Source organism: Fulmarus glacialis, unplaced genomic scaffold (genome assembly GCF_000690835.1).
Source record: "Fulmarus glacialis isolate BGI_N327 unplaced genomic scaffold, ASM69083v1 scaffold13589, whole genome shotgun sequence".
Classification (NCBI taxonomy): Eukaryota; Metazoa; Chordata; class Aves; order Procellariiformes; family Procellariidae; genus Fulmarus; species Fulmarus glacialis.
Genome location: NW_009231470.1, coordinates 30,292 through 47,993, shown reverse-complemented (window position 1 = coordinate 47,993; position 17,702 = coordinate 30,292). Strand labels below are relative to the sequence as shown.

The 17,702-nt window shown below is 40.9% G+C and overlaps 1 protein-coding gene across 1 annotated transcript; it reads right to left on the bottom strand.

The window, feature by feature from the left end:
• Positions 1–2,184: 2,184 nt before the first annotated feature.
• TMEM26 (transmembrane protein 26) lies at positions 2,185–16,583 on the bottom strand. Its single transcript, XM_009584593.1, has 6 exons — positions 16,248–16,583; positions 12,923–13,001; positions 7,132–7,245; positions 6,381–6,601; positions 5,258–5,334; positions 2,185–2,956 (listed from the first exon to the last, which is right to left on the bottom strand). The coding sequence occupies exons 1-6, from the start codon at positions 16,436–16,438 to the stop codon at positions 2,541–2,543; spliced, it is 1,098 nt and encodes a 365-aa protein (XP_009582888.1). The 5' UTR covers positions 16,439–16,583; the 3' UTR covers positions 2,185–2,540.
• Positions 16,584–17,702: the final 1,119 nt, after the last annotated feature.

The window sequence follows — 17,702 nt, the reverse complement described above, 5'->3', positions numbered from 1 at the left end:
CCTGCTGCTACCTGGCATATGCGATTCCCCTCTGCACACAGGTGGGGAGGTAGACTACCCACCATTTAAGTGCTTTGTTTGTCTGTTTGGATTTTCTTTTGCTTTTAAGCAATCTGTTTGTTTTCACCCCTGATAGTGGGGAGGAAAAGGGAAGTCCAAATCTATTCTATCACAGGCGTGAGGGAGGATCTAGCTTATTTTGTCTGTGAGTGAATGTGGATGGGATCTAGTAGTAAAAATCTAGCATTGGAGTGAGTTCTTCTCACGGTCAATCTGATTAGAAGCTTTACTGCTGTTTAAAATGGAACAGCCTGAAGACCAGGAAATATAGTTCTTTTTCTGTAACTAGTCTCTGTATTGCTAACCCCAGGGGATCTTCCATTTGCTGCAGGCTGAGCCTCGTAGGCAGTTTGTTGCTGAACTAAGCCCTTTAAATAGACAGCAAGTTTAAAAAAAGTACGTCCTGAAATTTTTGTGCTGATGAATTAGAATGATGTTCTAGCAAGCTCAGTACACTCCAAATTAATTAGCAAGGATCCTTTTAACAGGATAATTACTATATAAGCAAGTGGTAAATGCAAAATGAATGTCAGTAGTCCTTTCCAATAAGGAAGAGATGTGTTGCAGTTCTATCAACTGATTCTAAATTCACCCTAGTGTGAAGGGTTTTAGACAGCACAGCTGGTCAGCAGCAGCACTCTAGCTTTTTTACTTCTAGACTTGAATTAAAATCCCAAATGAAGTTGCGTTCTACTCTCCATATGTCTACCTCATAATGCCATGGTGAATGATGATTGGCTTTTTAAAATTTCTGCTGGAAAAAGGCCCAAAATAAGAAGAGCAGGAGGTGTTGCAAATTATTACTAAAGTATAAATGTTAGAAAGGGCTATGAAGTATATAAGACTTCCTTCCTTCTTTACGGGTGTGTATTTTCTTCTTTCATAATGGAGCAGCCTGATCCTGCATAGAACAGTAACAGCTCACAAATATAAACACAGGTTTACATGTTTGGGGGTTGGCATTTTTAAATAGGTTAATCTTTCAAAGAACAAACATGTCATTGCTTATCAGGCTATGGATAAATAAGCATATCGCTGCTGCCGTGGTGGTAGAAACAGTATTCATTCCCCAGACCAGATTCTGTCTTTAGATACTGGAGGCTTTAGAAAATAAGGTTTAATTGGGAATTTTTAATAAGGGAGGTTACCTTAATTAGGTCACTTTATATTTGCTAGATTTTTTTTTATGCTTCTCTGTACTCTTTTAGAATGGATGCAGAAATTTGTAAAAGCACCTGCTATTTTCTGTGAGAATGTAATTTTTAGGCAGATTTTCAAAAGTCACTTATCTTACTTTCAGCTTCTATAAGCTAAGCCCAGCAAAGTCAATGGTCTTACACTGATATAAAGTGTGTTCTCGGGAGAAATTTATCAGGCCCTATGTTGTTCACTCCAAATGTCAACGTAGTAAGTGAATAATTATTAACCATTTCTTAAAAATGGATCTCGACACTCAACAGACCAGACAATCTCTCAAGTTATTTCATGGGACCTTGTGGTGCTTTATAAAATGTGAAGCACAAGCCTGAATCCTTTTGTCTAGATTGTCTCATGAAACTTGAGCAGTGCCATCTTCTTTCTAGTTAGATTGTATGCCTGAGTCAGGCCACTTTTAAAAATCGTATAAAATGCAGACATTTTAAAAACTTGTCTTAACTGCAAGCACAGTGAAACCAGGGGGAAAAAAGTCTTTACAAATATTTTGGATTGGGGTTTTTTGTGTCTGTGTTCTGACTGGTAGAAATAAAGGCAAGTGCCTCTGTAGAAAACACCTGTGACAAATGCAGCTGTCTTCTAATGATCTGTGGGGCTGCTTTTTACTTAATTTTTTTTTTGTAAGGTTTAGGCTATTCAGACCATGCAGGTCCTAAAAGACAGTTTTGTTTATGCTGTTTCATGGTGTTGCATAGTTTTTAATCAAATCCAGCCAAGGATGAGATAACATTTGAACAAGATTTTTTTTCTCAAATTTCTTGAATGAACAATGTTTCAGTGTCACAGTAACAGTAGAAATCTGTCATCCCCCTTCACTTGCATGTCTGCACAGTTGTGGCTGCTGAAGTTGCTTCCATACACGGTGAACATACTGTTCATCACACTCTAGTTATAGCCTGACCATTGACGTCGTCCTTCTATTTGAATACATGCGAGTACATATGTTAGCACAGTGCCACCAAAGGTAATAACCAACTTTGTTAGTGTGCCAAACCTTTCTTGCTACTACAAACTATGGCTACAAAATCCCTGTGGATAATATAATAGGGAACTAGTCAAAACCCAGCATACAAATGGATACAAAAATGTCCCATTTCTATGACTTTGCTTTAGAAATTTCCCCTACAATTTAGAAGAAATTATTGATCTCTTGGTGCAAGAGATGACTTAAGCGCTCGCTCAAGGTGTGTTTCATCATAGAAATAGGCAAAGCCCTTCTGAAGAAGCTGTGGGAAATGCAACCTCTTTCAAGTCAGTAACTGTGCTCACTGATCTTCTGATAGAGCTTGGGATTCCTCTTTTGGAGGAAAAGCAACAATATCTTTCATTTCGGTATCTTGGTCAGCGGTAGCATGAGTACTAGCTTCATAAGGCTCGCATGGGCAACAGCTGACTTCTCCTTTCCTGCTCTTTTGCAGAATGGTAGCACGAAAGTCTAACGTTATCACTGCCAAACGATACAATTGTAGAGTCACAACTAAGATATTCTTAGCTGTAAAAAACACCAGCATCTGATTGAATATTCTGAAGTGGCCCATCAGGATTGAACGCACAATGAAGAAGGGACCGTCCTGTATGAAAAGGCTGACCCCAATGTTCCACAGTTCCGCGCTGTACCTGCACAGTAGCAGGCTGGGGATCCGCCTAGTTGATGCACTTGGTTTGCAGCCAATATGCTGTACTGGAAATAAAATACAGTTACGTTAAAAAAAAATCTCTAGAATTGAGCCAGGATTGGCCTAAAGGTACCCTGGATTATAAATGCATTCAACTATGAACAATTCAAGATAAAGAATTTCCCATTTCTGGGATCTGTTTCAGCAAAACACACTAAGCTCGTGTTAAGCAGGCACTTATGTGGTCTGCCAAACAGGACCAAAAACCGCTTCCCCTTTTCTATCCCACAAAACTATCAGTATTTATACACTTTTAAAACAAGAAGCAGAAGTAGATCATCTAATCTTTCTGTAACAACTTCCCTAGACACTTTTCTGTTAAATCAACGTGCTAGGCTAATATGTATTTTTAAGAAAAAAACCTACCATGCTGAATGGGAACAGCCTGAGCTGTAGTGCTTCAATTTGTTCCAGGCTGTCTAAAACCTTGCTTTTAAAGGATTCACTAGATAGCCATTGCCTTTTTCATGTGTCATAGTAAGAATAAGTCATGTCAGTGCGGGGCAATATCAAGCATTATGGATAGGAAGAAACTGTGGTCGCTGCTTGCCTTAGAAGACTTGAGCCACAGTTACTCATTCTTAGCCTTCTGGGTATGAAACTGCATGCAACTGTTGGAACTTGCATGGATGTGTTCCCCTTGGCTATAAAAGAGGTGGTGGGCTACCATGCTCTTCGTGACACGGTGTCTAGAGAAGGATCATCGGAAGGGTTTGTGCCTGGTAAACATGGCTGCCTCTTATGAAAATGCATGTAGCTTAACTAACTTGTCTCTCAAGCAGTGGGATTTTGTTAGTTTAAAAAAACATAGCTACTCGCAATGCAGTAACAACCAAGCCAAACATTTCAGCTTACAAAAATAGTTCTATTGTTTGAGTCAATGCTGGGAAAAAAAAAAAAAAGATGAGACTCGAGTAGAAAATGAGTTGTAGAATGTAGAAATTTGCTAAATCTATTAGGTAAAGCTTCAGCAACAGCTCGTTTTTTAATACTTTTTGTGCCATTGCTGTTTAATAGTTCTAACTGCATTGCTGTAGTGCAATAATAAGTGCCCATACGTTTCTATTTTATGTCATGTTTGATGTGTGAGTAAACATACTGATACTTGAATAAAAAGTACTATCTGTGCAACTGTATAGAACTACCTAAAATAAACTGTACCCATAGTAAATTTCAGGGCAATGTGTGTTCAATAACTTAATTTTTAACTGGTAAATGTAATTAAATAAGCAGAAAAGCAATAGCCAGAGAAAAATGCACAGTACAACAGGTTATTTCACTTAAATTCAAAGAGTGCTTAAACAATTGCAGCATTAATTTATTTGGATAGTGGTGATGTTTTGGGTTTTTTTATTTTGGTTTTTTTCAAACCTGAGTGTTGTGCATCTTTAACAGAAGATATTTTACCAGTAACAGGAATTTTAGCTGTGATAAATCTGTAGTGCAGCGGCATCAGTTTTTCAGGAGGTGAGCTGCTGAGCTGAAATATTTTCATAACTTCAGTGTTGAAAACAAAACCTAGTGCTGTCCATGAAGAAAAGGCTAATGAAAAATTCCTGGAATCATTTTGCATTATTATTTTATTCATTTATTATTTTAATCAGTGTGTCAACCTAGTCATCAATTTTGTATAAGATGCTACGGAGGATAATGTATCTTTGGACTGGTATAGTTGAGTTGCATACTTGTAGTGATCTGAGGCCAAAATGGTTGGAACAGAGGACGATTGAGGCGGCTTTCATTATTCTTCTTGGACATAGAGAAGCCCTTTCTGTCTAGGGACAAATATCAGCCTGAGCTGGCTGAATGTTGGGCCTTTTAGTTTAAGATAAGGGTGCACAGTCCCAACATTATATGGTTCTTTAGGTTCCCTGTGAATAGGTAATTTCTCCTGTGATAACCGCTTTTGTGCTCTTGGCTGTGCTGTCCCCTGTGATTAACGATGGTCTATCTCTCCATAGGGTCTAGTAACCTACCCAGATTGGAGCCATAATATAATCCAAGACCAAATCTAACTCAACAGCTCACATAGTGAAGTTTAAGGCAGTAACAGGCAACTGGAGCAGATGCTCCAATACAATATTGCAATTCCATTTTTTTCTGGAAGTAGAGAGTTTTATCAGGGAGATAAGAGGTTAGCCAGAAACAAGTGTTTCCTCAAAAGAAACCACAACGGGCTTTCTTCAAAAACCATCATTGTCACCAGAAGTCCTTGGTATAGCCTGTAGTGTGGGCACAGCCACAAGACATGCCAGCAAAAACTTAAAGCACTTGTTCTCTTTTCTTGTCTATGTGCAAGTACTAACCTGCAAGATCAAGCGGAAACTGTAACATACTCCAGGTCCATACAGCAAGAATTGCATTTATGAGAGCATAATTCTTCCTATGGGAGGGGAGAAAATCGGTAACAGTGAAGATGCACTTTCCTTATGTGGTAACAAATATGTTTCCTGTAGTATATTTGGAATGTCATTTAAAAGGTGGTTGAGCCAAACAGTGATTGATTAACACATGCTTTTGAGATGTAAGACTAAGGAAAACAGAGGCACCTTGTGGTTTAGCATTTTTGCTGGTCAGGCCACATGTTCCAGCTGTGTAATTACACTAAATATCTGATGCTAATGTTATAATGATAAGCATATGGAAATAGACTCTGTGGCTCAGAGAGGAGATATCTTTACCCTTGTAGTGATTACACACTCATTGCAAGCCTGAAGCTTCTCTGCCAAGTGGGAAGGACCTCTTTTCCTGCTGCAAAACCTTTTCTTTGATTTTTTTTTAAAAAAAAAAAAAAGTAGTATGTCTGTAAGAGAGGATGAACCTCTTCTGTGATTCTTTTTCTTTATGATGGATATTCACGGCTCATCTCTCAGTGCTGTGAGGGGGAGATGGGCTTACTTTCTCTGGGAGAGATCACAATGTTGAAAATTCACACCAGACTCTGCCATTCTCTTTCTTATCTCTGAACACTTTGTCATTCTATCATGAAGAAAGTACATACGAGATAACCAAAGAAGCAACTTGGATAATGAATCACTAAAGCAAACTCTAGTTGCTTCCTTGCTAGTCTAAAGCAATTCATTAACCTGAAAGAGGCTTACTGTGTATCCAGTATTTCAGCTCCTGTAGCTGTAAGAACTGACGCTGCATGGCAGTTATTTTAGTCGTTTGGCTCTTTGTACCCTTTTATTGTGATGGATGCAACACCCTTCTCTGCTGGCAACAGATGAGTAATCCCTAACAAAGCTCATAGGACTTTTACAGAGGGAAAGGTGAGAGTAGGAAAACAGAGCTCTTGAATATAGCCTTCTGTTATCTGTGGGAATACAGTTCCACTAGTCTGAACACTGCAGATCACACAAACAAATTTTCAAACAAAACAAATATCTTACCCTATGCAAATTATGTATGTCAGCAAAATGTCCTTACCGAACATCTTCGATGTCCAAGGTTTCACTAGCAAATTCAAGTATATCTGCTGCTGTTCCCACAAACATGAGAAGCAGCTGAGACAATTGATCCCGAGTGATTTCAACTCCAATGGGGAGAAGCCATCTCCCAACTACTAGTAGCAGTAGAAAAGTCTGGTGGAGGGCCAGTGTCCATACAGTCTCACAGATTGTGGAGAGCTGATTCACAAAGACTTTAGCCTGTTTAAAAGACGACAACAATAACATACCGTAACTTCAGGAGGCTGACATTACAGGTACCTTCAGAGACTGTATTTATCCTTGAGTCTGCTTTTGCTCTCCTTCACATTGTACTAGAGCAAATCATTTCTTTGTGGCAGGCATAATTTGAAAAAGGCACATTAATACAAACTTTGGGTAATGAATAGCAAGTTTTTCTCTGTGTACCATTCCTCCTGTTCTCATTTTTCAGCTGAGCATTATCCTGTGCAGAACCATCGCCCAGACACTTTCTAAATTCAGTTACTGAGATTTGGAAGAGAATGGTAGGAGAGTCTCCTCTTCACTCAGAGACTTTTCCTACCAACAACAGTATGCAGCATGCTGTAGGCCACTTCCACAATACGGTTTTCTGAAACTATTTTTTTCTTTCTTTTTCTTTCTTTTGTTTTAATCACTGTGTGAGGAGGTTGCCCAAATAGACACAACAGTCCTCTCTAATTGCTCTAATATCATAAGATCTCTACTAGGAATAGGAAAAGGTGTCCCACCGTCTGAATGATGTGGTGATCTGTTCCCTCACTTCCATGACTGCTATCTCTGGATTGATTGAAGTCTTGGTTGCTGACATTCACCTGAACTGCTCCGGGCTCATTACCACAGTACTGTTGTGAACAAAAACATCACACATGCATAAACATCCCACACAGGGAGCAGATAAGCTCTGTGGCTGAGAGAGTCCTGTTTTGCTGAACTGCAGAGGGTTCATTTGTGAAAGTCAATCGATGTTTACAAAGGTACATGCTCACTCTGAATGAAATTCTCCTCTTGTTCAGAAGGGAGGAATTCCTTTCATGAGGAGAGGAGTGATGTGTTGGAAGGTCCCTGAGAAAGTGTAGGATTGTACTGTAGAAGAGGATGTAAATTTAAAGGCTGATGGAGCAGGTGACACCTTTGTGCTGTTAAGACTGCACTCACTGAATGTGATCTGCCTGTAGCTCTCCTGAACAGGCTACTGGGTTTCCTACATAGCCTCTCTCTGTCTAAAACAGTAAAATAGGGTAAAAAATGGTCATGGTCAGTCTGCTGTTTTATGTTCCTGGTCAGTCTCTATATTCAAACTTTTTCTCAAAATATCTGCATCTCATCTCTACTATCCAGAAAAAAAATCTCTAAATATGCCATTGTTTCAGTCTTCTGTATGACTTCCCTGAAGGCTGAAATGAATAGTTGGGGTAGGATGTTTGGGTTGTATTCTCTGCCCCGCCCCCGCCGCCTCCCATCTCTGCCTTGTTCTGCAAGGAAATTCATAATGTAAGAGGTGAGATTCAGGAAAAATTAAAAAAAATGGGCCTGTGTTGTTGCCCACCCCTGCAGAGTAGAAAAATGGATATTTTTACTTTCTCCAGGTACCCAGTGCTCTGGGAAATCAAATGTTGGCTAAAACATTTGTTAATTTGACTGCAGTAAAGCAGTGGTGGGACTGTGTCCCATCTGAAGTCTGCAGCACTGCGCTGCCCTTCTACCTTCACCCCCAAGGCTGGCCCCAGAGAAACTGGGGTATGGTTCTAAAACCTATCTTCATAACAATCCCTTAACATCTCCCTTCATTATAATAAAAAAGGGATAATTAGAAAATCAAACCATGCTGTTATTAGAGTTTCATACTATTTGTGCCAGAGAACACCAGATGATTTGCATTTCTCCACTGGGCCCCCCACCATTTTATTTCACAGGGAGTGCTTTTCTGCAACAATTGGAATGTGTTCTAGTGCATACTGAGTAGCTGTGTTCAGCATAATGCCTGTCAACAAAAAGGCAACGTTTTCCAGCAAATGTCACATTCTAGCAAATTTCAGATTCCACTTTGATACTTCACTTGGTCTCTGATAATGTTTCTCAGTATCTGGGTAAATGCTGCCTCTTGCCTGACCTTGTTGTAGATAAATGGAGTGACTTCCCGTGGTCTGAAAAATCTGGAAAAAAAGTCAGTGCTTGTTGCTTTTATAATTGGTGGTAAAAGCTCTTAAACTGAATGCTTGCCTTATTTGGACAGTAGTACGAGAACTTTGAAAGATTGACACACAGATGTGGGGAACATGATATTTCCATTTGGAGGAGGGAAGTCTGAAGTTCTGGGCATGGAGACAGTGAGCTGGAGGGGCAGGTGCTCTGCTGGCTACAGCCTTGTGGGGCTAATCTCCCTTTTAAAGAGACAGAAGAGCTTGTTTGGGGGATGTTTCAGAAATGAAATTTAACTGGTGCTCTGGAGAAGCCTTTTTATCTGTTGATTGTAGAAAAAGTCTAAAGCCTATGGAGACCAGCCCCCAAGGTCTAAGTCAGCCTTTCTGAGTAACCCCCACCCACAGGCAGTGTGACACAGTCGGCTGAGGAGACCGTGACCTAAAAATATTGCGTAACTGGGGTAGCCACCCCAGAATATTAAGGAGTATCTACCTTGTAACAAGTAGCCTGGGTAGGGCAAAGGGATTACTAACTTTGCTGGAGGAGGAAGGCTGATTCACCTTGACAGCCTTTGGTTTGTCATTAAATCTGCATTTGAGCCCACTTCTCTGCTCCCTTGCCCAGTCTGGCAGGGGTAAGAGGAAGGGAGCCATGAACTTGCATTAAACTTCACATCAGAGTTTGGGAATTTTTTGTTTGTTTTTTAAAGCCCTGTTGCTCAGAGAGGAGTTTGCCGAATTTGAGGCAGGACCCATGTAGGGCAGCCTGCTGCATTTGCTGTATGTGTAAGGACAGTGGAAATCCCTTCCCGAACACTGACAGGAGAGTAATGGGAGGTAGCAAGGTGTATAGGTGCCTCTCAGCAGATGCCGTGGCTCTTCCCACGCCAACAATACAGAGCAGATAGCTCTCACGGCTCCAGAGCAGCTGGTCCGCTTAACCTGCGCAAGGGCAGAGGGGCTGCGGGAGTCAGCAACTCGCACTGCTGGAGGGAGGTGGAGGAAAGCAGGCCACGGCTTCCATGGGGCTTGCAAGGGGGCTCTTTTTTTTTTTTTTTTTTTTCCCCCTAGTGGCACAAAGGTGCAGAGAATACTTCTTTAAGACAATTAATTCACTTTATCAGTGTCTTTTGTAGGTTCCTTATATGTAATTTTTGCAACTACTCCCAGCTGAGTGGGGGGTTACTATTTCAGTGCAAGGCTCCCCGAACTCTGACTGAATGGCTCTCCTCAGGGCCGGGCCCGTATCTCTTCTCAGCTGCATGCAGGTGTGAAATGGATAACTGTGTCTGCAAAGCCAGTCATTTAAGTAGACTCCTGATTTTTAATTTAGGTGTGTTCATATCTTGTTTTGGTTTGTTTCTCTCTGAATATTTATTAAGTGGTGATTCACTTGAAAGTTTTGAGAAGAGCCTTTATTTTCATCATGTATATGCATGTAAATAGGACTGTTGGTGCCAGGCATATCTGCCTAGCCAATTATGCATGTGTGGTGACTTAATGGGAATGTGCCAAGGAAAAGCAAATACTAAGTTTCACAGGCAGTTGATAAGTGTGGTTTACCTCTTTACTGCTAGAGCCCAGTTACTCCTAGGTGTTGAGGCTATGTGCATAGCTAAACAAAAACTTCTGTGCAAAAATAAAATGGGAAGAAATTGTACACATTTTGCATAAATTCTAGCTTGGTTTACTTCCTTTTGTTTCTTCTGAGATGAAGTTTATATTCCTGTGATTTATAAAACACCTAATCAAAATGGAAACTGTGTTGCATGACATAGTGTTGTCCTAGCGTGTGACCTGCAGAGAGCTCAGTGCATGGGGAACTCCTGAACCACTGAACTAATTCAGCAAATTTCTATTTGCACGTTATTCACAATCCATTATTCCTAAGTAAAAACGAGGTTAGCTAAAACTTTTTGCAGTGGATCCAGCATTGAGGTAGTAAAATTGACATTTGAACACCAGGGCAGAGTACCCTCAATCCTGTTAACATGCATGGAGGCTGGCAGCCTGAGTACCTTGGGGAAGAGGCTAGCCCTTCCCTGGAGCAGACCCTCTGCCATTCCAGCCTTTCTTGCTGGAAACAGTGTTGCCGTCCCTATAGCAACACCTGTGATGTCAGAAATTCAAAGCAACCATGTCTGCTTCATTTCGCTCATACAGGAAAGCTGAAATGTAAAACAGGGAGAAAAGATTGCTTAAGCTGTTTTCCAAATAGAGAAAGATAATGGGTATAGGAGAGAAGAAATGGTGAAAGATGTAAGATCACTTTTAGAAGAGTTATGTACTAGAATTTTAGCTGATAAGAGAATCCCACCTCAGAATAAGGCTGAGGGAATGGGCAGTAATATTGACTATCTCCTTAAAATGTTCAAGTTAAGGTGGCTAAAAATAATTACAAGGCTTACCAAGTATCTATCTTATTACTGACTGGGAAGCCTACATTAACTACAGCACCGGTAGTCAGGTAAGCCCTGCAAAAGGTGGTCGGTTATCACTTTCTGTGGCAGTGATGCACCAGGCATTTGAAAAGGTAACAGAGGTATTTGTTTATCTGAGATCTTATACATTATGAAGAAAGAATGTTTCGTTTTTTAATGGATTAAATGGTTTTAATTTTCTTGCTGCTCTATTTTGCAGGCAGCAATTTTTTCACTCAATACAGTTCAATTTACTTTATAGTCCCTCCCAAACATGTATTTCATCCCCAAATACTTTACCGCAAAGCAGTACTTGCTATGCAGTCAGTATTTCACTGTTGATATATGAATGGTATTACTCATGTCCAGTTCTGCAGTACCCAGAGAGGCAGAATTGCGTCTGTCTTCAGGAGGAGAGACTGCATATTAGCACAACAGCACCAACACAAGCAGCTGATGTTTCCTATTAGAGATTCAACATGAGATCAAAGTTCTATGGCCTTAAAGACCACGAACTGTTTTCATGGTGAATATATTAAATGCGTGGATCTAGCAAATGCATAATTACCCATTCTGTTAGTATTTTAATACGGAAAATCTCAGCAACACTTTAGTATGAGAAGTAGTACTAGTCTGGGTGCTGCATTTGAGATTGTTAGGAGGGCTGCTCCCCTTCTGGCAGTATTGTTTTTGAATCTATTAGATTGTGTGTTTCCAGAACTCTCTATCCTATCTCTCCAGGTATAAACTAAGCTGTTAACTTGATATACTCCCTCTTTAATTCACAGTAGCAGTATATCAATAAGAACAAAGTATGCCATGTTCTAACATCATTTTGGGAAATAAACTGCTGCCTTTGCCTACAGAATTAGCCTGTTTCTTGGACGAGATTTAACTATGACAAATGTTCTCAATATCCACATTACCTGTCTGTGACTGTTTAAGGAGATTTGGCAAAACAAGACGACAATAAATTCATGCTGCTGTATTTAGAAAAAGCCTCAGGCATTTTCAGTGTAAACACAATTTTGAATATTTGATTATGCTTCTGTGGGCTCTAACAATGTTTCAAAGGAGAAAATGAGGCACTATGTCTTCTTAGTCTAATTTATGTATTTTCTTCTGTTGCTTTTTGCTCTTGTTCCTATCAGGCCCTTTACTGCTGTGGATGTAAGGTACTGCATATGTGCAAATGCTGGGACACATAAAATCGCCTTTTCAGTATGTGGAAGTGCTATGGGGACATGAAAACAGCCTGCATGGGGAGGTGGTTCATTTGGCGTGGGCTGCTGGGCTAAGTGGCTCTGTCCTGGCCCTAACTGACCCGAACTACCAAATGAACAATTGCCTTTAAAAATTTTACTGTGTGTTTTAGTCCTGAATTGGAATCCAGACACCCCCCTCCCAGATTACTATACAGCATGAACAAAGAAAGGATATAAACACTGACAGACAAATTATTATGTCAGCTGTGCTAGCAATCTGTGAGTATTCTAGGTTGCAGCAAACACGAGGTAATTTGAGTTTAAGACCCCTTTCACTGATACCTGTCTCAATTTTGGCTGGCTTGGAGTTGTGGTATCTGCCTGTAAGTGCTATGGAACTCATACTTTATTTTACAAAGGCCTCTAAAGCAATGAAATTCTTTCACCATCCTGAGCAAGATTCAAGCTGGTAACCTGGGGGTGAAAGGCTGTTTTTCAAACTTCCAGTCCTCAATTCCCCAGCCAAATACAAATAAATGGTCTCATTTTTAGCTAGGAATGGGGTTCATTATTTGATATTTAGGAAACGCACAGTAGTCATAGTATAGCTGTAGCTGGATTGGCAGACCCACCAGTATAAAATAGAAAATTGGAACAAGACCTGGCAGATTTCTGTGTGTATGCCCAAATCCAACCTATCAAATAATGCATCAATTTCATCAATTTCAAACTAGTCCATCTCATAATAAATACCTGAGTCCCATGATGAATTTCTAGTAGCCATAGTGATGGTACTGTGCAAATCAGATATAAAAATATTGCTGGTGAAAACCTGTGAAGGAAAAGAAAAGATAGCTTGGTATTACATCACATCATAAATACCATATAACCTATCACTTTTCAATGCAGATAATATCTTGTGCCTCCTACCATATGGGATATAAAGAAATAGGGTAACTGCAAATAAGAGTTGCTATTCTTGCTGAATTCCTTATGCTGTCAGTATTACGAATCGTAGGTTTATTTGTATATCTATCTAAGATCATATATGGAAGTTTACTCAAAATCTCTTTTTAAGAACTAATCAAAGGCACTTTGCTGTTTCTATTTCCGTCACAGCATTCTCTGTACTTAAAATAAAAAAAAAAAAGCCTCTAGCTAACATGCTCTTTCTGATTGCATAACATGCTCTTTCTGATTGCATGAAGGGTGAATTAATACACTGAGTCATTTTGCTGAATGATGCTGGAATAAAGGCTGTTGATCAGAATCCTGTACATTGACACAGGAAAGGTAGAAATAGTATCACTTTGTGTAAAACAAGCATTTCTTCAGAAGGAAGTCTTTCAGTGCAGGCTAAAATGGCTTATGAAAATGGGTCTTGGCCTTGTTTGCCCATTTGTGCTGGCAATTGTATAATTCTTTAGGATTTCTGTCTCTAGTTCTTCTCTCCCTGTCAGTCTTCTGTATAACTTAGGATGGTGAAGCTTTATTATCTTCAGCTTCTTGAGCTGAGTTTATTCAGAAGTACTAGAGAGGTTTCATTGCTCCTGCAAGCACTGATTCTTGTAAGGGTTGCGGATGTATTCTTATTAAACACGTGACAGTTTTGTTTGGGGTGGCAATTCCTATCCTTTTGGAATAGGAATGAGGTCTGATGCCACTAATGTTCCATCTAGCTCTGCCATAGTTCGGAGTGAGCATCACTGCAATGCTGCTGAGATGCACAGCAGCCTTTGCATCACATCTATGTACTGGCCCAAGACAGGGCAGTGGAGTCAAAACTCGGGATACTTGCCTGATTCCTTCTATCCTGTCAGCAGCACGTTCTGCAGTGAATTTAAATTACTTATCAGTATGTAACTGCAGCAACATTTTGGTCAAATGTTGTTGCATTTATTGTTTGTTCCTATCCTGAATGTACCTTTATTTTTGTAATCATGACTTTTCCAGTGGAGATTAAGTGTTGAGGAAAAGAAAAAACCCTACTGCTCAGGAAAATGACTGGGTTGCTGAGCTGCTATGAAATGTTCCAATCAATCCCCTCTAAATAAGATAGTCCTGGTTTGATTTTGGGGTTGTTTTTTTTTGTTTGTGGGGGTAGTGGGGTTGTGTTGTTTGTTTTGGCAGTGGGATTTTTTGTTGTTTGCTTTTTTAAAAAAAGTTAGTGATTCTAGGGGTTTTAGCCTCGTTATTTTGGGAGAGAACACACCTCTCATTTGAATGGGAGCACTAACATATTTTACAGTATTTCCTGTAGGACTTGAGCACATGAAAAATCCATCCAGCTGGCAGGTTAGCAATACTGAGCTAATGATACCAGATCAGGCTAGGAGACTTCAGGGGCTTTAACCCTGCCTTTCTTTCAGAAGAAGCAATTTAGAGGAAATATTACATGGCTAGGCCCACAATAATACTTTTTCTCCACATGTGCCATTCAATTTTTTGTGCTGGTGTAATAAGTAAGTCTTCTGTCAATAAGGAATGGAGAGAATAGGAGGCTCTTGGAGGCGGGAGAGTCCTGTGGCACAGACTGCCCATTGCCTGGATCAGTGATTGCCTATGGAGTTGTTTCTATAAATGCAGGTGATACTGCCTGTTTTGAATGCGAGTGTTTTCCACCAGAGCAGAAAGTTATCCTGGTACAAATAGATGCTGGCTGTTTGTCTACAGTTCTTACCTATAAACGTACTTTACTGTGCTGCTTAAAGTGCTGGACCACATCCATTTTCAAAACTTCCTTCTAGCTAAATTTAACCCAGTCTTCTAGCACATGTATTCATCTAAACTGAATCTGCTTTCTGTATCTGTTTTTCTTTGGCTTTTCCAAAAGCTGCCACAGGAAGTGTTCCTTCATGAAGTCTCTGCTGCTGCCTCCCCTCCCCAGTGAATCGGGTCTGCTCACTCTGCCTCTGTCTCATAACTGTGCGTATAGAGCTCTGCTGTTGCTAAATTTTCCTGTGTCCCAGACTTTATTGCTGCTTTTATTCCATTCAAATTTAGAGCATGGACACTTGTGTGAATTGTCACGCAACACTGCTTCTGTTATAATGAGTTTCACAGGTTGCAATGGACAGGAATTTAAGATCATTGAAATGCTTTTGGGCTTTTTTTGTCCTGGATTTGTTTCAGAGCCTGCCTGCAGTTTGAACTTTTAAAAGTAAAAGGTCCTAGTGAAATCTTGACAATTAGTTACGTGACCACTTCGTCTTTTCAGAGCATTTGTTTTGGCTGACTGAGCGCTGATGAGCTGTAGATGACTGCAGTAATTCTTTAGATGCATGTAAAAACCCATGTGCTTGGGCAAACTCTGCTATGACTAACTTTTTTGTTTATTTCTCAGGCAGCCTTTCATGCATGAAAGTTCCCCTCTGGAATAGCCTCTCACATCCAAATATTTAAGCCACTCTAGCTTTATTGCAAGAGTGGTTGGTGCTCATCTTTTATTTGTCACTGAGTTTTTGTTCATGCACTAGCGTGGCGTTAGCACCGTTGCAAGTAGCAGGGACAAGGAATGCAGTCCCAGGGAAGGAGGTGCAAACCAGAGCATGGCAGGATGGGGTAAGAGATGCAGGGCATCCGCATGGAATAACCTGTGCGGGCCCCCCAGAACTCTTCTGCACCTCACATGTGTTGTCCCTGACACGTTATTGCTTAGGGGAGTGCCCAGCAACACTGTGAGGGAGTGCGTGCCCCCTGCTTCCCCAGCCCACTGGATCAGCAGCTCTAAAGCATGTACCTCTTGCCTGCAGCTACTTTAACCACATTTTTCAGCTGTTAGTATGGATATACCCACAGAACTGTACAGAGAGTGGTTCCCAAGTAGTCTGCTGCAAAACTGCCCCTCCTGAAAGCCCTCTGGATTTGGCAATGGATTAGCCAGGGCTTTACCAGTTTTCCACCCCCCAGCCCCCAGGTGCAGCAGGGGAGAAAACGCAATCCCCTGAAAGCTTGGCAGCAACAAAGCCAGGGCAGCACTGCTCTCGGGCAGCAGCCGCAGAAGGCAGCCTCACATCTGCAGCAAAGTACATGCAAAGAAACAAGAGGGGCTCCGTCGGAGCCGGTGGGATATGCTCACCATTTGTAGCCTCTGCCTTGCTTAAACTTGAGGGTGAGCCCTGTCTCCAGGCACAGGAGAAGATTGAGCAGTGCCAGCAGCCAGTACTTGGGTTCTTTCTTCACTGCAGTCACTCTCCAAACCCCGATGAGAGAGTGCAACACAAAGAGCAGGCGAGTAACCAGAGCATTGAGCAGCACCATCAGCTCCATCCTGGACCAGCCCCCCTCCCCTTTTCCCCGCGCTGCAGGGGCCCAGCGCTTTTTAGGAGTCCTGGAAAGTTACCCTGGGAATCACTGGGAAGCGTGCGCACCACAAGCACACAGATCTCTTCTCCTCTTCCATCTCCACTAAAGGGGCCCATTATAACAAAAAAGAAACAGCGTTGCCCCTCCCCCAGACTTCCTGAAAACTTTTGAAAGGGAAGGAAAAAAAAAGCTCACGCTTCCAGGCCACGGTGGCTTGTAGCGCTCCGTACAGCTCTGACCACGCTAAGACAGGGTGTGAAGGGTTTCTTTCTGTCCCCTCTCTATCGTCTGCTCAAGGACTAAATGGCAGGGAGGTTTCTATCTCACACAGTCACCAGCCCTCTGCTAGCCCCACTTGCTGTTCTCGTCTCATAGATTTCTAGCAAAGAGACAAAATGTAAGAAGCATTATTAATTTGAATCTTCTTTGCTAAAAGCTCCACTGCATTACTGAGACTGAACAAACCCTCTTTCCTCTCCCCTCCCCCTGAAAGATACATTTCATATTTGGAGCTTTTAAAATCGTTCATTTAACATTGCAATATGGAAAGCAGAAACTGTTTACGTAGTTCAATACTGGAATCCCTGTGTGCAACAGAAGTTAGAAAAGCTAACCAGTACTGAAATCTAGTCAAACTACTATATTGTATAATCTACACCCTGCTTCAGGACTAAGAAGCAGCCCCAGTGAGGAACTCCAGAAATCAGGCTGAAATCTGGGCTAACGCTAATGTTACCAAATAGGCCAATAGGGACATACACAAAAAATACACAGAAGTTTGACCGTTAGGTCAACAGTGGGAACAGTTTACAGAGTATGTTTAAAAATTGCTTTGATGTTTCTCATACTGATTATAAATTTCATTTGAATTTACACTTGGGTAACCAAAGAGAAATTTCTTCGTGATGAAAGAAGAAATTTCTTCTTGATCAACATTGTCACTGTTTTGTGTTAATTTACTGCCAAAGCACTTAAATTGAGATACACCGTTGTAAAATACAAAAGGAAAATCAAGTCCATGTAATGTACTGTGGCAATCCAAAGGTCCTAACTTCCTAGCTGATTTCATTTTAAATATCCTGTTCTACTTTAAACACAAGGAGATATTCTTCTAAGAGTTGTGACCTTTGTAAGATCTTTTTCCTCAGTTGCTAAGATCCAAGCTTTCCCCACTGCAAAACCAAGCCTCTTTCTCTATGAAGTGCTGAAGCTGGTGCTGGCCAGCTGA

Coding starts and splice junctions, on each gene's coding strand:
- TMEM26 (XM_009584593.1), bottom strand. CDS start 16,438: ATGGAGCTGATGGTGCTGCTCAATGCTCTGGTTACTCGCCTGCTCTTT. Junction 7,246..12,922: donor AAATTCATCATGGGACTCAG/GTATTTATTATG, acceptor TGTTCACAACAG/TACTGTGGTAATGAGCCCGG. Junction 6,602..7,131: donor ATCACCACATCATTCAGACG/GTGGGACACCTT, acceptor TCTTTTAAACAG/GCTAAAGTCTTTGTGAATCA.